Source organism: Carettochelys insculpta, chromosome 1, assembly GCF_033958435.1.
Source record: "Carettochelys insculpta isolate YL-2023 chromosome 1, ASM3395843v1, whole genome shotgun sequence".
Taxonomy (NCBI): domain Eukaryota; kingdom Metazoa; phylum Chordata; order Testudines; family Carettochelyidae; genus Carettochelys; species Carettochelys insculpta.
The window spans coordinates 363,272,149-363,296,131 of NC_134137.1; the positions used below are offsets into that span (position 1 = coordinate 363,272,149).

Consider the following 23,983-nt stretch of genomic DNA (forward strand, 5'->3'; position numbering starts at 1 on the left):
CAAGATGTAAATTCACAATTGAAAACATGAAAGTTAAAAGTGACATCCAAACAATCTGGAAAAGGTAATCATACACACGTAAAGATATAGAAATCAATGTAATAAACAGATCATGATTTTTTTTCTTTTTTTTTCCACATGTCCTTTCATCTTTAGTATCCCTTTCACACTATATACAAAAACAAATATAAAAATCTGTGAAATGGGTTTTTGTGTGTTTTATAGAGAAAACAAATGGCATTACTATACATTTTAGATAGTAACAGAGAGAGAGCCATGCTAGTCTATATATTATCAAAACAAAAAAGCAGTCAAGCAGCACTCTGTTCTGGTCTGGCTATGGTCTGAAGAAGTGGGTCTGTCCCGCGAAAGGTCACCTGATAAATTATTTTGTTAGTCTGTAAAGTGCTACTTGACTGTTTTTTTGTTTTGATATACATTTTAAATAATTGTTTACATTCTTAGTCATGTCATATGTCTCCATTCTATCAGGTTACTGATTTCAATAGTAAGAGAGTAAAAAAATAATTTTGGGGGGAGTGTATGAACAAACAATAAACTACTGAGATGATATATGAAAAGCAAGGCTTGGTAACAGATGATACATTAAATCTTGGCACTGCATGAACTTTTTATAATTTGCTCTGGTGGACTACTGAGAGCAGCAACAAAATTATAGGATATTCACTAATGCAGACTATATCCCTACTGTTGTATCTGATTACCTACTTTATATGGTCCAATCCATTATTATAGGATTGCTTGGTTGAGAAGCTCAATAAAGTTTATTCAGCTGAGTAAGTTGTATTAAGACTCATAGCAAACTAGGACTCATGAGGCCTGGAGACAGAGTAAAGCACAAGAATAGAGAAGGCCCAGAAAACCAGGAAATGAAGGGAGCAGATCTGAAGCAGCATGAGTTAGGGGAAGTCACTTTGCCCCAGTACCACAACTTTGGGCCTTTAGATTGCCTGATCAGCCATACTGTATGCATTGTAGAGAAGAAGGGCAGACAAGCCCTGGTGCATGCTTCCCACGTGTCATACACAGTGGGACAAATCCCCAGAGGTTAATAATATCCAGGGAGATGTTAATGGCATTAGATCCCCAGGCAAGCGAGAGGAATGTGCAGTTGCTTGGTGCATGTGCGTGTCCCCACATTGCCTTAGGACTCTTCAATCTTCACACAATCCTTCCCACTGCCATTATAGTCAAGACTCTGCTTGTCTAGGGCAAAACAGATCCACAGAGCTTCAATCTAAGGCCCAATCTTGAGAACAGATTCATATCTCTTCTGCAAGACTAATGGTGACCCAGAAATCTTTGCCTTCTGCATTGTTTGTTGTCTCCACAGGAAGGAAACTATAAAGCTTCCAGAAGTATTCTCGCAGAGCTGGCCCAGAACTCAGAGACTACGTCTACACTAGGGAGGTTTTAAAAAAAAGCCAGTGCTCTTTCAAAAAATCCGTGGCGCCTCCACACACAAAATGTGCTTTCGATATTAAATCAGAAGAACAGAACTCTTCTCCCGGTGGCCTCTTCCTCTCTCAGATGAGGAAGAGCACCTTTTTCTGAAAGGTTCTTTCAGGAAAAAAAAACACGTAGACATCACAGGGGCCTTCTTTTCCAAAGGGCAGTCCTCATGGCACCAGATTTTTCAGTCCCTGGCCCATTCTTCCTAAAGTGCAGGGGCTGTGTGGATGCTCTATACCGAAAGGATGGATCAATCTTTTTGATCTGCTTTTTGGTATGTGGACCTGCTCTTTGAAAGAAATTTTTCAGAAGAGATCTTCTGGAAGAACTTCTTTCAAAGGAGCACTGTAGTGCAGTGGGCCAGCTGGTAGCATGGGACAAGGCTCAAAGCAAACTAAGACCAGCCTGCATTTTATTTAAAAAAACTGAAACTTGAAAAAGCTAATGTGCTTTATTTATAGTACAACCCCCTTCGCAGTCAGACAAACCCACAAGCCATACGTTTTTCACTTATCCCGAGTAAAGCATGAGTCACCCCTGCAAGTTCTATATTCCTAATTACACAAGCACTTCAATATGTACAGCCATTGCTGGAAGTCTAGTATGTGTGTGGTAAATGGATAGTGAATTTAGATTTTTTTCAGGATTTTAAATCAAGTAAAATATTTTCTTAACACCAAAATCTACTGGAATCACAAGGGCTATGTCTACACAACACGGTTTTGTTTTGTTTCGTGACAAAACAGGTGTTTTGTCAAGAAAACTTGTGAAGCATCCACATTAAAAATGTGTTCTGTCAGCAAACTGTTGTCAGCACTCAGCACTTCTGTTGACAGCCTTTGGCCTCTCCCCAGTAAGGCAAAAGAGACACGTGGATGCTCCGGAGGACCCTCTGTCAACAGTCTTCTAGGTCAATGGGCAGCCATGTCTGCTGTGCTTCCAGTCAGCCGTTCTGTTGAGAAAGCAGCCAGGCAGTCCAGCCACTCCCCTATTGACAGAGCAGATTGATTGTTCGATCCACTTTTGTGTGTGGACATGATCCGTCAACAGAAGTTTTGTCAGAAGATCTGTTCTGACAGTAACTTCTGTCAACAGATCACTGTAGTGTAGATGTAGCTAAAGTGTATGTGACTAATGAACTAGTGATGCACTGAGTATTATGTCATAGAACTAAATGCAGAAAAGGGGCAAAATATTTTAACTTTCCCCAGAAAAACTCATTTGAAAATATTAAAACTACCTAGCTTCTATTTATCTGAGTGTAGTACACTGCATGGATTGTCTATGTCAAGTTTCAGACATACGGTACTTGTAGTCTTTAAATACATCTGGAAAGAGAGCAAAAATCTGACAAAGATGTTGGAGGCTCCATTATTTACATGGTATGAGATAGTTTCTTTACCACAACCTAGCATACTCAGTTGTTTTTAAAACTCACTCGTCTTCATATAATGCACACTGTCCTTAGGAAAGTTCTCACAAATATGTTACCTCTTAGGGAAACAAAATACATTAAAAAAAGTCTAACAAGCCAAACCCTAAACCTCAGAAATAAAACACATACACCACTGTCAATTTTTTCATTCTATGTTGCACCATTTACTGTTCTTTTGCATGTTTAGGGTCCAATCCTAACAACAGACCATGTAAAAAAAGAATGCTGTAGGCAAAATGCTTGTAGGATAGGGCAGTTAGTCTGTAAGGCACAGAACACCTAAGGTATGAAGGTGTCAAATTCCCATTGATTGGCACCTAAGGATCTGTGGTGATCTGGGTCTCTATTCTTCTGGGCAGCAAATTGAACTTTGTAATATGCTTGTGCCATTCATACCATGAACAAATAAATTCATCCTCCCGCAACTACATTAAATCTTTTCTATAATACTTTACATCTCAGAAACAGGGTAACCCTACAAATTTTTATACATAAGTACTGGTCAATGTCCAGGGTTCTAAGCTGGCTGGAGAAGGGGTAGGCTGCATCAAAACTCCGGTAAGGAACCAGTCCTGGCCTCAGCTGGCTGCAACACTCTCTAGGGATGCCTGCCTCTTCTGGAATGCACACAGAACAGGTCCTGCCTTCCTTCCCTGCCAGACTTGCCCCTCCCTCAGGAAGAGTAGCAGCTGGTGGTCTGCCATGCAGAAAGAGAGGTGGGATGGAACAGGTACAGAGGCAGCCAAGGGAGGAAAACAGGAAACAACAGAGAGGGATGTCAACAAGCACTAAGGGAGAGGAGAGGTTCCATCTGTTTGGCAGGGTATTACCTTCAAAGCAAGGAAGGGCTAAAGATATTTTAGGCTTCTATATATTTCCCTGTCCAGATGTGTCTCCTGTTAAATAAGTCCAGTAGACAGGTTTTTTTTTTCTTTTCAGTAATGGAAAAGGCACCAGGATGGGGGAATGCGCATAAGTTGACAGAACTGTGAGGCAATTGCATGAGAGAAGATTGAATGAAAATAGAAAATACTCTTGTTAGAAGGTTAACAGGCACAATGATCCCTTTCAGAGGGTAGCTGGGGAGAAATTCACTTACCCCTGCGGTCAGGAGGCTCTGGCTTTACAATTTCATACATAATACATAATAGCCACATGGTCATGCTGCATCAGGGCCCAGTGTTGCCACATTTTTAAGGATAATTGATGGCTGAAAGGGGACACCGTCACATCTCCTGATGGAAAGGCATTATCACAGTGGGTGAAGTTTTCTGTGCCACTCTCTGTGCGGTTTAAGGATGGCCATTTATATAGGGTTCATTCCTTAAAAATGGTTTTAAATGGGCAAAGAAAAGCAATTGGTTGCTTAGGAAGCAGCTTTAAAGCTCTTTAAAGCAGCACAAGTTATTTTTTCTCCCTTGGGAAAAAAAAAGAAAGACATCCTGCCTAAAAACGATGGAATTTCTAGCTTGAAATCTCAAAGAGCTATGGGAAGCGGTTTTTAAATGAGTGATTGCAACTGTTTGGTTAAAAAAATATTATTCCAACAACACTGAAAAACTAGAAGCACTTATGCTGTGAAATTATTTCCTACTACTGTGCTATATATAGACTCACAGATTATCGGTGGAAAGAACTCTTAGGATGGACGTACACTTCAACTTGCTTCCGTTGCAATATTTTCCCCTCTGGTACATTTCTCCAGCACTTTCTCCATTCTACCTTTAAAGAACCATAGTTGGAAATAGCCAACGAGGTAACCTTACTTATGCTTTTATGTACATGTGTTTAAATAAGAATGGGCCTCAGAACTTTTAAAAGGCAGAGACGATGCAGTCAATGACAACATATGTTTAATGTCGTACCGTTAAGCCAGTAATGCTCAGAAATGTCAGTTCTGATGTAATGGTGGTCATGAGAAGGGCCCAGAGACCGTGTTAAAGCTGTATCTTTGCCAAGGAAATCAGACGCTGTCCCAGCATAGAGGTACTCATCTGTACAAGAGAAAGAAATAATAAGGGTTTCTTCCAGATGGTGGTGTACATAATTTAAATTATTCCAGTGCTGAGACATGAATAAAGTATACATATTTTATTCCACTCCTTTATTTTAAATTCAAATATCTGATTCTATAAAGTTATATAAAGGACAACATTTTCAAATATGTTTGGTGACTTTGGAGCCAGGTTCCATTATCAAAAGCAAATTAGACACTAAGGAGCCTAAATCCCATTGATTTTCAGTTAGAAAGAATTTCCGAAGACCCTTAAGTGCTAAATCATTTCATGCAGACAAGTATTTCATACATTGCAAACTCATAATGATGAATTTTGATATAGGGTCCCAGTCCTGACCACTTGAAAGTAACTGAGCCTCTTTGCTTGCATAAGGTGATGATTTGTATCGCAGGGAAACACCATCCAGAGTTAAGCATAATGGAAGTCACAGACTGTTTCAATACATTGCACTGTTCCAGCTGCAGCTGCAGTTACCATTGATTCCTCTGCTCAGGTTTCTGTATGGCTCTTAGATTCCAAGGCCAGAAGGGACCATTGTGATCATTTAAACCAACCTTATGTGCAGCACAGGCCACAGAATTATCCCAAAATAATTTCTAGTAGATATGTGACTTCTTTCATGATATCTCAGCACACAAAGGAGCACTAAAGACCAGAACAATGTTTGCAATATGAATTGTTGATTCCACAGTGAATTCCATAATATCCCTTAAATGTTCGCAAAATAAGAAGCTATGTTTATTATGCATGCAATCCAGACATGAATGGCAGAACTTTAAATTTCGCAGCATTCATATAACACATGCAGAAGGACCCTTTGCTTATATTCTGACCTGGGTGAAAACATGCTATTTGATGTCTGTGCAAAGAAATCTTATCCTAAAAGTAATCACATTTTTTAAATTTTCTTTTGTAAAGAGAAAAACACGTATTAAAAATTAAATGCATCACCCAATAAATATGAACCAAACTAACCTATTTTGTAAGTAAGTTTAAAATACATCTTTCAGACAGCATGTCTCCTTTGTGCAGTGACAATAGGACATGCTGAAAGGTAAATGTCAGAATGAGGAATGGATGATATAATTAGTGTTTGCTAACTGACAGGCATTCAATGACTGATAAATTGGAATGGCTTAAAGAGAATGCCCGTCCTCACTTAACCTCCGTTGACAAAGAGCTTTCAGCACTTAACTTATTCTCTGGTATCCTGGGTTCCAAGTTCCTGTCGTTTCCTATAAAGACTTTGGTAAACAAGACTTTTTTAATGAAGACATATAGGCTGCTTCTACACTAGCAAGTTCTTTCAAAAGATTGTTCAAAAGAAGGGTGCTCTTTTGAAAGAGCCCATGGAGCCTCAACACACATGGGCCATTTCTACACAGGCCACTTTCTTCGGAAGTGGCATGCTAATACAGAGAGTGAAAGATGCTAATGAGGTGCAGATGCAAATTCCTGCATCTCATTAGCATAACATCACGTGATTTGGAGTCCGGAAGACCATTCTTCCAGACTCCCAAATGCTGTGTAGAAGCGCAGCCACCGGGGGGGGGGCTTCCAGAAGGAAGTGCTTCTTCTGGAGGCCCCTTCTTCCTGAAAATTTTTGGGAAGAAGGGGCCACCGGCAGGAGGACTTCCTTCCAGAAGCACCCCCTGGGGCCGTGCTTCCACACAGCGTTTTGGAATCTGGAAGAACAGTCTTCTGAACTCCAAATCACGTGACATTATGCTAATGAGGCATGGGGAATTTGCATCCACGCCTCATTAGCATCTTTCGCTCCCTGTATTAGCATGCCACTTCCAAAGGAAGTGGCCTGTGTAGAAATGGCCCATGTGTGTTGAGGCTGCATGGGCTCTTTCAAAAGAGCACCCTTCTTTCGCTCCTTGTATTTTCGCTCCCCGTATTAGCATGATACTTCCGAAGGAAGTGGCATGTGTAGAAATGGCCAAAAAGTGTTCTTTCGAAAGTAAATTGAAAGAATGTGATGCTTCTTTAAAAATGACTCTTCCTTTCCTGTGTCAGGAAGGCTGTTTCTACACAGGCCACTTCCAACATGCTAATACACGGAGCGAAATATGCTAATGTGGCGCGGATGCAAATTCCCCACACCTCATTAGCATAACGTCACGTGATTTGGAGTCCAGAAGACCGTTCTTCCGGACTCCAAAACACTGTGTAGAAGTGCAGCCCCGGGTGGCCTTCCAGAAGGAAACCCTCCTTCTGGAGGCCCCTTCTTCCCAAAAATTTTTGGGAAGAAGGGGCCACTGGAAGGAGGACTTCCTTTCAGAAGCCCCTCCAGGGGCCACGCTTCTACATGACGTTTTGCAGTCCAGAAGAACAGTCTTCCAGACTCCAAATCACGTGACGTTATGCTAATGAGGTGCGGGGAATTTGCATCCATGCCTCCTTAGCATCTTTTGCTTCGTGTATTAGCATGCCACTTCTGAAGGAAGTGGCCTGTGTAGAAATGGCCGAAGAGCACTCCCTTTCAAAAGTTTCTTTTGAAAGAAAACATGTGTAGATGCTCCTTGGGGCTATTCTTTTGAAAGAACTTCTTCGTTTTTGATCCCTGGCCTGCTCTTTCAAAAGAGCAGGGGCTGTGTGGATGCTCTCATTCGAAAGAGCAGATCATTCTTTCGATCCACTTTTTTGTGTGTAGACACACTCTTTCGAAAGAAGCTCTTTTGGAAGAGATATTCTGGAAGAGCTTCTTTTGAAAGATCTCTGTAGTGTAGACATAGACATAGTGAACAAAGTTATAAATATGTGCTTCAAAAAGCTTTGTGCAACTGGGTAATAGTATAAAAATGTCTAGGTACTGTAATACCTCCGTGATTAGTCATGCAAGGAAGTATTTTTAGAATTGGGTCCATAGATTTTTAAAGTAATAACATAGGCTGTGTCTACACTATAAGATAATTTCGATATACAATAAAATCGAATATTTCATCTCTATATCATGATTTTGAATAAAGTGTCCACAAAGCTTCTTGAAATTTGATCCATCTTTTGTCCATGTTGAAGCTCTGCATCTCCATTGCCCCATACTAGTTCAACAGCATGAGCACTGCATTGTGGGTACCTATCTCACACTTTCTTACCCCTGGTTGCTTATTGGTGTTTCAGATTGGAATCCCAGAATTAAAATCACTACCCCATAATTCACTGCATTATTGACCACGTGAAAAAAGAACCAGAGATCGTGCCATTTCCTGCTGCAGCATTGCAGCACAAGCATGGATCCACGAATGCTCCAAATCATAGCACAGATCATTTTGGCAACCACAGAGGCTGTCATGCGATTTGATCTTCAATTCCAAAGCTCGATGGAGCTTGTCTATCCTAATGCTGCTGCTGTTGCTGCTGCTGCTTATGATGATGATGATGTTTTGGAACTGTAATTGTACCAACTGTGGACCAAGAACACCGAGCTGGTGGCTGCCATGAGTGCATTGATGACAATGGAGCAGCAATTTTGGACTTGAGAGACCAGCACATATTGCAGGTGTGTGGTAGGATCACATCATTTTGGAGCCCTGGGATGACCAGCAGTGGGTTCTGAACTTTCACATGTGCAAGTCCACCTGTATGGAACTTTGTGATGCACTGGTGCCCACCCTGAAGCACAGCAACACCAAAATGAGGCAGGCTTTAATGGTACACAAGTGAGTGGCAAATTCACTGTGGAAGTTTGCAACCCCTGACAGTTACAGGTCAGTGGTAAATCAGTTCAGGGTGGGCAGACCTACAGTGGGGTCCGTGGTGATGGATGTGGCCCATGCAATCTGCCAGTGTCTCCTCAGGAAGACTGTGAGCCTGGGAGATGTACAGGCTATAGTGGATGGCTTTGCTGCCCAGGGCTTTTGTAACTGTGGTGAGGCAATAGATGGCATGCACAACCACATCATGGCCCCAGCACACGTGGCATCAGAGTATATTAATCTAAAGGGGTACTTCTCCATCGTCATGCAGGAGTTGGTAGATCACAAAGGTCATTTTACCAACATCAGTGTTGGCTGGTCAGGGAGGCCTCACGACACGTGCATATGCCAAAGTTTGGTGCTGTACTGAAAGCTCCTTGATCGGATTTTTTCCCCGATCAGAAAATCAAGATCAGCAACGTGGAGATGCCCATTGTTATATTGGGCAACCCTGCTTACCCTCTGCATACCTGCCTGATGAAATTCTACAGAGGAGCCCTGGACCCCAGCAGGGAAAACTTTAATTACAGATTGAACAAACACAGAATGATCGTGGAATGCGCCTTTGGATGTTTGAAAGTGAGGTTCAGATGTTTATTGACCCATTTGGGTGTTTCTGAAGCTAATGCCCCCACCATTATTAGAGTGCGCTATTTTGAACAACATATGTGAATCAATGTAGGAGAGTTTCCTGCCTATATGGCATTCTGAAGTGGAGGCAATAGGCAGGGCTTACTCACAGCCATCTACACTGCCATTCACCAGTACCCATGCTCAGGCTTCGGCAGTAAGGGATGCTTTTGAAAAACAGCTTTATGAATGATATGTAATGCACATGGTACCTATGTATGTCTCTGCCACTATGCCAATATATTAACTGTGCCATAATAAATGAATGCTGTTTTTTGGTGGGACAAGGAAGTTTCACTACCTCTCCCCCACACTACCTGGTTCCCTCAGCTGTGTGTCTTCTGCCATTAAGGGAGTTTCACTGCCCAGCTGTGCCTTCAGCAGTGCTCACCCTCCTCCACAATGCCCAGTTCCTTCAGCTGCATGTCTACTGCAGACAGGGGAATACCAGTGGGCAGCTGTGCCTTCAGTGGCACTCACCCTCCCTGCACCTGCCCATTTTGATTTGTGTTTCCTCCACCCACTCCTGAAGGACAAGAAATCACACTGAACTCAAAGGAATAATTTTATTTTGTGGTTAGGAGATGTTTAAGTGCTCAGGAAAAGAAGCCTTCTCAAGGGTGCTTGAATAGCCTTTTGCAATGGCCCTTGGGGACGGAGTGGCAGGGTAGCCTTGCCCTACCTCCCCACATAGGGGGACCCTGGTGACGAGGGGGTGGGTGACCTCCCCTCAGGGCATTCACTTCATGGATCATGACAATGGGGGGTGGGTGCCTTCTGCTCAGGGGACTCATCACGGAGAATGCGACCACAGAGGGTGGGCGCCCTCTTCTCAGGGGACTCCAGCCAGTGGGTATCAGTTGATGCCCTGCTGGTTTGGGAGTCCCTCTGCAACTCAAGCAGGGAGCACAGGCTCTCTGTCTGCTGAGTAATGGCCATTATAAGCTTTGCAGCGATCTCGGTCTGCTTTGCTGCAACCTCAGTATGCTTTGCCATGGCCTCATTCATTTTGAACAGTTGCTGCTGCTAAAGGTCAAGCATCCTCTCGTGGAATTTTTCTTGACTCTAACGCTGCTCAGCTGTACTGTGAAGCCACTGAGCAGTGTCCTTTGTCAAGTTCTTACACTCTGCATGAATGTTTTTCATGTGCTTCAGGATCATATCTTGTTTTGCTTTCCTGCATCTCCTGTTCTTTTTCTGCAACACCAGGCACTGGGTCTGGAAAAGGAAGGTCAAAATTAAGATACAATTGACATAATGTGCTTTGAAGTGCACTGAATGGGTCTTTCTGTGTACTATCACTAAAAGTATACTTTTGAAGGACCCATGGGTTATTAAGGATGGGACAGTAGGTATGCATTTCACACTGTCTCACTTGCCACCACTTCACCAGCACATTGCTTTGTGGACATAGTAAGTTATAAGCAATCATCCTATTTTGGTGGGAATGGGAAGGTCTGCAAAGCAGGGGCAGCCACCAGGCATTCTGCCCAGGTGCCCAGTGTCAGTGACAAATGAACAGCTGCACTGGGGCTTCGATGCACAATAAAAATAATGTAAAGAAAAGAAAAATAACCAAAGAGAGGCTGGATGTAAAGGGACAGGGGAGAGGAAAAGCACAGCAGAGAAACCCCCTGCATGGCACAGGTGATTCCTGAGAAATGAAAACAAATGCTGCTTGGTAAGGGACATGGGAGAGGAAATGCCCAGCAGAACCTGGCAGCCATGTGACATGGCGGGGGTGGGGTGGTGCGTGAAAAATTAAAAGAAATGCTGGTTGGAAAGGAACGTGCAGGGGGACCCCCCCGCCCCCGAGCCTGAAAACTGCATTGTGGGGTGGGGAACGGAGTGCCCGCCGGCTGCAGCAGGCCAGCATAAAGGGGCATGTTAAAAAATAAAATGTGAATTCCCATACTTCCACAGGTTGCCAAAGAAGACAACGTCCTCCTAAAACTAACAGACATGGAGAAAGAGCAGATACTCCTGCTGTGTGACAAAAAGCATAGAAAATTTGCTAAAATGCTGTGTGGTGCCATGACACCAGATAGCTATTTGGTTGCCTGGCATGGCAAGGTGTGCTACCATGGAAGACGCAACAAGTCAGGCCTGCCCAAGAATCTCATGAAATAAATGCAAGAGTGCCTGGATGAGACCTTCCAGGAGATCTCCAAAAAGGAGACGCATTCCACCCCAAGAAACATTAACTCGCTGTTCTAAGGAACACAGAAGCACAGCTAGCAAAGCTGTACCTATGCAAAACCCTATAGCTAGACCCACCCACAACCCACTTCTAGCATGCAGAATAAAGACTCACCCAAACTGCTTGCTCCAGAGGGTTTGGGGACTGCCGTGCAGGTGACCGGCATGGACGGGACTGCCACGGAGGGGCCCACTGTGGAGGGGACCAGTTCCAGGTCTATGGTGAAGAGCTCAGGGCTGTTTGGAACTACTTCCTCTGACCTCTGCTCCTTGCTCCCTTCCTCCTTTCTGTTTCCCTCTTCCTCCAGGCCACACTGCTCCTCCATGGTCAACCTGGAATCCATACTGGAGCCTCCACAAACGTCATCATTCAGTTCGGTCTCCATGGTAGGGTCATTCCCCATAAGCATGTAGATCTGTTGATATTAGTGGCAGGCCCATGGAGCTGCCCTGACCTCTGGCTGGCTTCCCGGACTTTTTGATAGGCCTGACGGAGTTCTTTCACCTTCATCAAGCATTGTGTAGAGTCCAGGAAGTAATCTCAGGCTGCCATCTTGCACACCATCTGATCATAGACCTCCATTCTTCTCTTGGCCACCCAAAGTCTCTTCACCACCGATTGGTCTCCCAAAATGGCAATAAGATCCAGAATCTTTTGGTGGGTCCAAGGTGGGGCTCTCTTGTGAGCCTGAGAAGTGCTAGTCAGGCCACTACCCTGAGTGCTCATGATTGCAGTACAGAGCTACTGATAATTGCTACCTATGCGGTGTGATAGCTGCCGATGTGGTGCAATGTGATTAGCAAAGGGATTTTTCATAATGAACATCCTTTTTATTTGAAGGGCTAATTTTCATTCAAATTCAAATTTAATCCAAACTTCATGGGTTTACTTTGACCTTCTTCCAGCACGCCTGACAGCAGCTTCCGCACTAGCCTAGATTCAAGATTTTAAATTCGTGATAGATGCTATACCCATTCCGTAATATCGATATTCTCTAATTGGCATTATGGTTCAATAAATCAAGTTAACTGTTTTATGTGTGAAGACAGTCACATTTTAATTTCAAGCTAAAGCCTTGACATTCAAATTTATATCATAGTGTAGATGCAGCCATAGACTCCAAAGGATGCATTCAAATCTGTCCCTGTATAATCTAGCCAAAGGAACTAGTGTTTTAATCATAATGTATAGCTACCATGTGGAGCTTACTGCCACAAAATATTGAAGACAAATGTATTGTAAGATTAAAAAAAAGATTATACATTTATAAGGAAAATGAGAAGATTCCCAATTACATTAAGATATAGAACTATTTATGAAAGGTAGAATTCATAGCTCTTGTAGAGTGTTTCACAACTTTACATGTCAAAGCGCTTCACAAAAGAGGTCATTATCATAGCTCCTATTTAAATACGAGGGTAAATAGACACCAGTGAGGTCACAACTTGTTCAACAAAGATCATCCAGCATTCTTGAAGCAGAGCTGGGAACAGAGCAGTGGTCTCTTTTTATAGATTCTAAATCCAGAAGTGTTTCACCTGAAGTTCTGCCTAACACTGGCCATAGAACTTCCACCAAATAATTGTGGTTTGAATTAGAGCATCTCTCTCTTGGAAAAATATCTACTTTTGATTTTAAAATTGCAAGTGATGGCCAGTGTTCCCCCTATTTTTTCTCCATCTGGGGCATAATAAACATTGTTATGTGCACCAAGGTATGTCTGGATGTGCACCGTCAACAGAAACACATGATACCCACTGTGAGCTAGGCAGCATCTGAATCTTTCCTGGGCAGTCACCCAAGCGCTCAGCTTACAGGGAACACTGGTGATGGAGAAGCCCCACAACAATTGGTAAAATGTGCCAATGGTCGTACACCTCATTTCCAGTCTGAATTTGCATAGCTGGAACTTCAGCCATCAGGGTCTTGGCCCTCGTGGTTCCCACTGAAGTACCCAATCTTGGTCCAGTGCCCAAGCCACTAGGACAAACTGCTTCTCTTATGTTTAAGGCCATGGACTAATTGAAACACTAGGAAGAAATTCCCTCCTACGGGCAGGTGACTTCACAGTATTTCTTGTACTTTCTCCTGAATCATTTGGTGTTGGTCCTTGTGAGGTAGTGGATACTGGACTATCGGGGTCACTGCTTTGATCCAGAACTGATGTTCTAAATGTAATGGTTTAATAAATTGAAACATGGTCACTTTTTCACTGCAAGAGACTTAACAGAGAAGTCAAAAGTATTTTATTGCTTCTGAAATTAACAGCTAGTGCTACAATACATTAGAGTGTTCTGTCAGATTAGGAAAAAAGAGAACAGTAGGTTTTAGAATCCCTTTTTAAAAAGACTTCATGGCCATTTAAAAGTCCAAGGGGCTCCTGAGAATGTTAACCACTGGCTTTAATCTATTGTTTTTAATAAAGGAAGTTCTGGCCCTTCAGCTGGGTCAAGATCACAAATCAACTATCTTATTATTGTAGAATAAAGGCTGAACATTAGTCATATTCTTTATATAACCCCAAGTGTCTGACACTTTAAAGCACAATCACCACACCTCTTTTGCTGTAAATGAAAAGGTCACAGTGCTTCATTCTTATCTAATATTCATACACTCGATGGACAAGTTAAATGAAAATCATCCAGGGTTCTGAACCAAGCCACGACAAAAGCATTTCTTACACTAGTTTGAAATCCAGAGGTCAGGGTGACATTCCATGGCACCAAAAGTCAGACCGCACAGCACTGACAACCAGGCAAGATGTTCTTAGACTCAGTACCTCTGAAGTGGCTACACAAATGTAGTCATTTATGCTGATGACTTCATGTGTGTCAACAAGCTTTGAAGGGCTGACAGTATTGATAATACCACAGAAATCCGGAATCATTCTAAGTGCTGAATGCAGATTTCTGTTCTACGGAAATAACTGGGTAAAAGAGGATGCCAGCTTGTTTCTAAACAGGCAGCTTTTCCATTTATTGGGTCTTCTATCTTCCTTTTAGCCTTACTGAATTCATTTTTTTAAGCACAAGTAAACTGAAGGACACTGTTGGGCCAAGTCCTCAACTAGTAAAAATTGGCAAAGCATCAAAGTCAGTGGAGCTTGGCAGATTTACTCTGGATGATATTCTAGCCCTGTCACCTTTTAGTTAAATAAGATTTGGATGAACGCACAAGACAGAAACATTGGTGAGGTTGACTTCTCACCTGTCATTACTGAAGCAAATGGCTGTTGAGGATCAAAAGGACATTTCAACCTGCCAGACTCTAGGTTCTGATTGTCCATCCTGAATATGGTTTCCTGAGAATAAATGCAAATTCATTAGCCAGGTGTCACTACAGAAAGCGAGGCAGTCTCAGAAGTATTGATCTGCTCATGTATGAAGTAACAGTCTGTTAGACAGCATATGTCCCATGTGTCTGGCCTTCATGTCTGTAGTTTTATAGATCAGCTTTGAATCTGGCTTTTACATTCTTCATTTTAATGCATCATGGTAATTTAAGAGAAATGAATCTCATAAAAATAAACCAATCTGAAACAACATGCATTGTTCAACTCCATCCACCCAGATTAAAGGCTGGATTGTGCCTTAAAGGCAGAAGGCTGTGTTGGGGAGGGAGTGCAGACAGAGGGTGCAGCAAACAGGAGGGGTTCTGGCTGCCTCCACGTGTATTTCTCGTGGGGCTCTTGAACAGAGCTCACTGCTGACACAACTCAGCCACTCTTTCCATGAGGACAGCATATGCTCTCCCGTTGTCATCTCTAGGAATCTATTGAAGCTGGGGGTGCTAGCATGGCTCACTGGCTCCAGTCTGCACCTAGATAGCTGCTAGGCCCTGGGCAATGGCACCAGGCATAATGCAGGATAGCGAAAAAAAGAATCATCATTAGAAAATAAAAAAGTTTTTAGAAATAATGTTTTTAATCAGTTTTAATGTATTTACCATGTTGCTAGTCCTGTACTTTCAGCCCTTTTTGTAACTTTAAGTGGATGTTTGGTACTTACTGCCTTCACTCGTTTCCCATTTGTTTCACTGGCATTATTTTCCATTAAGAAATTTCACATTTAAAATGTTTGTCTGTGCTGGGAGCAAGAACAACGTGCAAGTCCAGGGCCTCCAGATGGGATAGTCTCATCTTGGAATGTTTTACCAGTTACAACAGTATAATTATGCCTGCATCATTTATCCGCTATTATTATACTGATATAACTTGCAGGGTGGACATTCTTATTTTGGAATCAAGTGGCTTTTCTGAGTTAGCTTAAAACTTCTTTCAAAGCAACATAAGCTAAATGAAAAAGAAAATACACTCATAGGCTAGGTCTACAGGTGCCCCTTCCTTTCGAAAGGGGCATATTAATGGGCAGATTCGAAAGATGCTAATGAGGAGCTGCAATGAATATGCAGTGCCTCATTAGCATAATGGCAGCCGCGGCGATTCAAAAGTGCAGCTTTTCGAATTGCGTACCACCCTTGGAGACAGGACCTTCCGAAAGGAGCCCCCCGCCATTTTTTTGAAAACCCTTCTTCCTATCTGTGATTGGAGGAAGGGCTTTCGAAAACTGGGGGGGGGTCCTTTCGGAAGGTCTCGTCTCCATGGGTGGTACGCGATTCGAAAAGCTGCGCTTTTGAATCGCCGCGGCCACCATTATGCTAATGAGGCACTGCATATTCATTGCAGCTCCTCATTAGCATCTTTTGAACCTGCTCATTAACGTGCCCCTTTCGAAAGGAAGGGGCAAGTATAGACCCGGCCATACTGAAAGAAAAGAATCCACATAGGGACTTCTATCTCTATAATTGGAGTGGTTTAAATTAATGTACTAGTTTCTACTGATAGAACTTTCCTGTGGAGACAGACTCTAATCTCCTTATTGAGACAATAGCACAAGCTCAAACACAAAATTGATAAGCAAATAGTTTGGGCTGTATTTGGGACCACATCTATATTCCACTGCTTCGAATTGCCATAAGTCAAGAAAGTTGAAATGGTTCAACCACATTACCCTCCTTCAACATGGATGGCTATCTGAAGTCACTGGGACCCCGTGCTTTTTAATCACATTGCTGTTTTTGAAAATCTTACCCTTATCTGCCTAAATATAGGCTTAATGCCCCAAATGGCTATTTTTGAACAGTATGTAGGGGGAAAAAGAAAACTTTGTTAACATAGTGAAGGACTAAACAATGTTGCATTGTTAAAACAAAATCACTTCAGTGCTAAAGTGACAAAGAACTGATGTTACTAGAGGAAAATTTTCAATAAAAATACCAGTTTTAGCCAGTGATTCTGCAAACACTCATCAGCATGCTTAATTTTATGTATGAGAGTACTCCCATCGAAATCAATTTTACAGTCTGTGTGAGTAAAATTATGCAGCTGCTAAAGAATTTGTTAGATAAGGGCCTTAATTTTCCATATTTTCTTTTGTTTTACTTTGTATTTTGCCTGGTGTGGTGAAGTGAGATACCCTACTACAAGCAGGATTTAAAAGCCTCTTCTGCATTTACAGTTTAGTTAATCATACATTTTAGTCTAAAATCACAACAACATTTTCTAATTAATTTTATGATGTTTCAACGTGATTTAAATCAATTAAAAAGTAAAAAAATCAAGTGCCTTTGATGAACTGTTTAAATCACCTTGTTTTAAATTACTCCACCCTGTTTTGAGGTCTGGCAGGGAAGCTACTTACATGCTCATACAAAGCCATGTACAATGTAAATTAACAAGCTAAATCCATTAATAACCTACACTACTACACTTGCAGGTCAACACAAGGCATCTTACTTAGACCTAGCTGTGGATGTGTCTTTACTTAAATTTGGCTCCCAGTGATGGAAGTGCCCTCCATGGCATCTGAATAACAACCATCAACTCCCCGAATATCAAAGTCAGTGTAGTTAGGCCAACACAAGGTATATCTACACTGTAAAGAAAAAACTTGTCTGGCATCTGCCAGATGACTCCCAGAGGTAGCCCAGAGAATCGTGGCCAGTGGGTGAGGCCCATGGCAGCACACTGACAGCAGTCCCAGGCAGTGGGCAGTGGATACTGAGATCATTTGGAGCAAGGCACCCTGAACCCTATTGGACCCAAAGCAATCAACTTGCTCGCCTTGCCCTAAGTCCAGGCCTGCTGACTTGGACTTGTGTGGCGTGGGATAAGGGGATGCTACATTCCACTGTTGTCTTCTGGGCTCAGCTTGGACTCCACGCTCTAGGATCCTGCAAGGTGGGAAAGTCCTAGAGCTTTAGCTGCAGCCTAGCCTGCAAGTCCACACATCAGTGAAACAGCCCCATAGCCTGAGTCCTGGCAGCCTAAGTCGGTTGGCATGGGACAGCCATGGGACTCTCATTGCTGTGTAGACATATTCAAATGTCAGTGGAGATACCATATTACTCATATCAGCTGTTCGTGGTCTCCAGGAGCTTTTGCATGATGCTCCACATTGACCACTCTGGTCACCATTCTAACCTTTGTGGCCCAGGGGACAGGGAGAGAGGAGATAGCCCCTCCTGTTTACAGCCCTGTGAACTTACGAAATTCCTTTTCCTGGTCACCTGACTTCTGAGCTCAGCTAACATCTCTCCACTGTTGTGTGCAACTGTCTAGGTGGCCATGCTGGCTACATGCTGCAGACACATTTCTGCTTCGAGTAAATGGGAATTCTGAGATCTCCTGGGCCTGTAGAGAGAAGAAGTTGTGCAGACACAGATCCAATCCAGCTACAGAAATGTGGCCACCTAGAAGCAGATGACTGGGAGGATACTAGAGAAGAGTCACAGCAGGCACCAGCACCAGTATTGTGTGAAAGCCAAAGGGACATGGCAGACAAAGCAGGCCAGGGACCCAGTGGATAATTGTAGACCTGCCACTTTACAAATTGCTGCAAGCTGTCCTTGGTGGATACCTCCACCCCTCTAAGAACACTGTGAATATTCCCACTTAGCCTGATTCACAGGCCCCTGCTCTGAAGATCAAGGAGGAGATGAATGAGTAAGAGGAAGAGGAGTATGGGGGGACAAGCTATAGAGGATCCAGCTGCACAGAAAGCCAGGACACGTCTTTGATTCTGCAATGGCCCAGCCAGTTGAGACAGTCAAGCATGGGCGAGCTTGATGTAGGGGAAGGAACTTCTGGTAAGTATGTAATTTGCTTGCTATTACAAGCTCGGAAACCCCCAAGGTAGCAGGACACAGCTGTTGATTTACATTTCTTTTTTCCTTGAGGCAGAAGTAGAACAACCAAAAGAGGTAGAAATGCTATCTGCTTTTCATTCTCTTTAGAGTTATGAGTTTGGTGTGGGTAGAAAGAACTGTAATCAGCTCTGAGGTGTGAAATATCACCTAAAATTGCCACTACCTGTGGAAAACAGAGCCAATAAGTATTCTCTCTGCAACTATAGCCATGCCAGCATGGAAAGAATCAAGTCCTTTGTAATATAGGTACACATTCCGTCCTTTAACCTTGTTCTCTCAAACCCTAACCTTCTCCCACTTGGGGAAGAAGTAAACCTGGCCATCTTCTCACAAAGTCACCAAAGCCAACTGAAGCATCCTGATGCAGAAAAGGAGTTCCAAGCCTAAAGATCTCTGATGGAAAATGGCCTGTTGCCATTCCACTCCCATTTCAACTTGGTGGCTGTCAGTATGAACCCCTCAGAGGATCAAAACTACAGACAGGGTGGTCCCTAAATTATTGAGGACACAAATCATTCAGGGCTTCCTACATCAAAACTAAATTGCTGAATTTCACTCAGAAATCAACAGGTATACAGGGCAGAGCTCAGGTAATTAACACACAACCTGACCAAAGCTTTTCATGTTGCTTTCAAGGCTGTAGCAAAAGGCAGAAACTGGGCCTAGCCCTGTTTACCTAGCAGTCAGTAAATGTTTTGGCTTTGACTTCAAGGAAAGCAAGACTGGGATTTTAATCTCCTCAAATTTAATTGTGTGATCCCTGAGGTGACTTCATACTGTTTCAAAAACAATACGTACAAAGACTTTAAGTGACCTGATGGGTTCTGTCTCATCTGTTGTCAGAGCGCTGGCATCAGATGGCAGACAGCTGACAGACAGGCTGGCAGGTTTCCAAGGCTGTTACTACACTGACAGATTTCGGAGACTCATTAGAGAAAGGAAGAATATCTTGAGCCTTTGCTGTCCTAACAGCAGATTAGTGCCTAGACTCCAACAAGGTCAGACTGAGCTTGTTCATTATAAAATACACATGATTGTAATCAAGACTTAAAAAACAAGAAGGAATCCAGGTCAGTAGCAATTTTCCGAGTTAACAGGTAAGAAACCTGAATTCAGTTACAAGTCTCAAAGGATAAAGTTCCGTTTTTGGCACAAGATGCAACCACAGGCAAATCAATAAGTTTGCAGGGAGAGTATGGGCTGGCTGAATCTGGCCCCTGATCTCTCGCTGCTCAGGAGCTAAGTGAGACACTGTAGAGGCAGTGGATTTAGCCTGTTATAGTCATGCAGCAAGAAGAAGGGGAATGAGTACCTCATGCCAGTCAATGCTGCATTGCACTTGCTTAACAAAGCTGCATGCAAAGGGTACTCTTCTGTGGGGCTTTGGGTGCTAGGGTAAAAATGAGCTCTCTTTAGGGATACAGAGAGAACAAGGGTGTGGGAGTTGGGGAACATGCAGGAGAAAAGTTTCAGTTTGCCAGTCCAAAAATTCTCTTTCCGCTGCTGTGACACAAGAAGCACTGCTTCGTATAGCAGTACTTTGCCTTTCTTCCAGAAGCACTGTTGTGAGCTAAATTCCCTTTGAAATCTTAGGGAAGTGGGAAGATGTTGCTACGATGTCTTTACACAAGAGAACAATGTAAAAGGGCTGTGGACAATGAAGAAAGTTCCTGTAAAGTCCAAATCAGCCCTGGGAATGATTTCCTCACTGCAGGCACTGAGGCAAACGGCCTTCAGAGAACCTCCTCATAAGCCCTGCCATAGGACACATGCTGGCAGAAGGGGCAAGACAGGGGCATGACAATGGTCCTGGCAACACTATGGCACATAAGAGGCCAGCAGACTGCTGGGAGATGGGCCCCTGAGACTAGCCTCTCCAGCCTGCAGATCATGCCTGGGTCAAAGAACTGCAAAGGTGACTTAGTTTTCCTCCCCTTGGGCTGGGAGTTTGCCTCAAGTCACTAAATAAATATGGAGATATACATATCTCATAGAGCTTGAAGGGACTTTGAGAGGTCAAGTCCAGACCCCTGCCCTCTTGGCAGGGCCAAGCTCCATCCCTGACATTGTTTTGGTTTTTCAATCTATTTTCTCCAGGCCCTTAAATGTCCTTCTCAAGAATTTAGGACACACCCCTGGATTTACAAGGCCAATGCTCAAACCATTGAGCTATCCCTTCCTCCCACCCCAAGCCTCTTTTAAGCTACCTTGTATTTAAAATACTCATGCCTCTTACCTGGCTGGAAAAATCTGTCCTTGGCATTGTGCCCCAAAAGAATTACAGGCATCTGGTGTTACTGCATACTTTGGCAGGCTGTTGCTTACTTTATATTTAAGGGAGCTGGCCAACGTTATGTTGGCTTTTGGGAATCACTGGCTCAGCTGACAAGTCTTTCAAGGCGAAGTCACGTTCAGGAGCAATACACATGCAAGAGGGCTCTGCTGTGTGTTCTAAAGGTTTGTGGGGGGCGGGGGGGCTGTGAGACTGACTCCTCTGGGGAGGTTGTGCAGCTACTCAGCACTGACTGCTAACAGATTTGAAGGAGGAATTGGAGACACAGCCTGTTGCGCTTCCCAACTGTCATTTCACACACAAGTGGCAGCAATTAGACCTGTCATCACCCCCATAACTTTCCAAACACCGTGAGCTAAGCGCCACCACACTGTCCCCCTTTGGCTTCCTTGCTACTTCACTGCTCTCCCAGTGCAATGGGAAATGTGTTATTTCCACTGGGAATGGCTGGGTCTAAAGCCAGGCCTGGTGACTGACAGATTATACCCTATCTGGTGACTGGACTAAGTAAAACATAGTGGTTTGGATGGTCCCAAAGCACATAACTGGCCAGTGCAGTGACAGTGGACTTAGAGATGGCTACTTCCACTAGCAGAAGCAACATGTTGCAATGCTGACCAAAAAGCAGGGAAGGAGAAATAGGAATCAATAAGTGGGAAAAGGATTTGCTCGAAAACAAGACAGCTGGGTTAAATGTGCTCTTCACCTAATTAATCTTTGGAAAGTGTCACGCTAAAGACCTTTGTATATTAATTCTTCTTAGGCAAAGAGCTTTGTTCAAGTGCAGTGTGCACACAGCAAATGTGAGAACCTGAGTTCTTATATGACCTGTAAAACCCACCATAACCCTGCTATTTATACAAACTGCTGTCAGCTCATTTTTTATATCACTCAATGTTTTAAAATAAATGAGGGATGCTAAGCAGGGCTAGAGACATTTCTTGTCATGCACCAGTGGTGGGTGGATTTAATTACCTCTTTGTGTATTCCAAGTTCAATGTATCCACAGATAGGGTGGAAGGCTCCTGTGCCACAGACATAAACATGGGTCCGGTTGTAGGGTTGAAGAACTCGTATAAAATTTGCACACTCTGTCTGTTGTGAAAAATGGGAGACAAGTTAATGCTTTACAACCATGCACATAGCAATGCTCAGATTTGGTGCCATTTATTTTTGCTCTCACAGCTACATTTCATTAAGCAATGGTTAGTTTAACATTTTTTTAAAAAGGTTGTAATAGCTAAAACATCAGCACTGCCCAACTCCTGTACAGTTCATCCATCTGGCAATGACTTTCATGTTATACTGATTACTTTCTTATTATACTGGTATGACGCCATGAAGAATGACAAAGTACTTGGTGAAAGTCTAGTTTTGAGGAATTCTCTATGTACCAGTCTGTTGTAATAAAGCTCCAGTCTTAACAATTGTCTGGAAATGGGAACATTGGCAACTGATTCCAAAATGTGGTGGGCCCAACATTTGGCTGCTCCCTTGGTTACCCTGTCATTTTTTCCAGTGAAGGACTCAGTGCCAAAGGTTAATTGTGGGAATGGATGTGGGGCCCTTCATCTGAGCGACAATCCTCAGAGCTGCAATCAACTGTTCAAGAGTGCATTATGTCTATATTCCCCTTCCACTGACCCTAACTTATTGGCCAGTCAGGACTGGGACAAATCTGTTACACTCTGGTGCACACTAGACAGCAATCCTAAAACACAAGGAAATCTAAGAAAGATAGGCAGGTAGGTGGCCAATCAAAACATGTAATGACATAAAACAGTTAAGTCACCAACAGGCTGAACAAAGCACCATGGCAGGTACGCAGAAGTTGTCCCTGAGTAACTCCAAACATCCAATGTTACGTGCAACACACACCCCAATCATCCGAAGGTTCATGATCCTTTTGGGGTAGATAGCACCAGTGTTGTCCCTGGACACTCTTGGTCCTCTCTGTTCAGTTGTGCAGTGACTTATGTTGTGGCTCTCCACTCCAACGTTATGGCTTGGAGCCGGAGTAAAGGGTAAGCAACAGCTTTGCAATAACTGAGGGCAAAAAAGCAAGCAACAAAGCTGTTCATCTGCTTATTTCTAAGCTAATGTAATATCTGTTGTCTAACTTCTGATGTGGGAGGAAAGCTAATGAGAGGAAGTATGAGGTGACAGCTACAAAGTGTCACAAAATAAATATTCACCCCTGCTTCTTTTATACAAGAGGACAGAGATGGGCCCACCTCCAAAGTTTGCATACAGACCAGGACCAGAGAATTCCCAGAGCATAGAGGAGGTGTTGTTCAGATCTGATATATTTCAGAGATGAGTGGCAGCCTGTATGTTAGGATCTCAAATGGAACTTCCCCAGGCATGAAGTATATTTCAGTCATGGATTTTAGCATGGGCCCATCCCTTAAACAAAAATGACCAGTGGAGGCCACTGGGTTAGACAGAAGAGAGGCGAAGAAACTTCATATGTATGAGTGAGGCATATTTCACATTCTTCACAGCATTTTTTGTCATTCATAGGGAAATCAGGATTCTCTGCACTATACAGAAGACAGAAGGAGGGTCTACACATTACACAGAACGAGAGGGCCCACCCCTTTGTGATGTGGGACGGGGGCAGGGGTGACTGGTGCCTAAGGCAGGAAAGGGCTAAAGGGGCTGCAGTTGGTGTGGGGGTGTGTGTTCTGGGGAATGTTCATACTGACTACTGTGTGATGCATGAGTAGATGGGCTGGCAGCAAGCTGGGGGTGCAGTGGGATGGGATGGGGACACAGGGAGGGAGCACAGAGTTGTAACCCCAGGGAATGTTCACACTGACCTCAGTAGAACATTTGAGGAGACTGGCAGCAAGCTGTGGGGGAGCGGGGCCTACAGTCAGCGTGGGGCACTGGGAGGGAGCTCAGAGGTGTAGCGGGAAATGCTTCAGGGGCTGTGGTCAGGGGGGCAGGGGAAATGTTCACACTGACTACAGAGGGACAGACATGCACGCACACATCTCCTTTCATAACAGTGTAGATGATGTG

At 43.4% G+C, this 23,983-nt stretch overlaps 1 protein-coding gene across 2 annotated transcripts in view; it reads right to left on the reverse strand.

The window, feature by feature from the left end:
- LOC142025035 (semaphorin-3D) overlaps window positions 1–23,983 on the reverse strand; it is a 228,517-nt gene that overhangs the window by 93,034 nt on the left and 111,500 nt on the right. For both annotated transcript variants that reach the window (XM_075017431.1, XM_075017441.1), the window contains exons 5-7: window positions 21,932–22,051; window positions 14,665–14,758; window positions 4,774–4,902 (exon numbers count right to left, since the gene is read on the reverse strand). In XM_075017431.1, coding sequence (XP_074873532.1) covers window positions 4,774–4,902; window positions 14,665–14,758; window positions 21,932–22,051 — 343 coding nt within the window. The remainder of the gene's footprint in view (window positions 1–4,773; window positions 4,903–14,664; window positions 14,759–21,931; window positions 22,052–23,983) is intronic.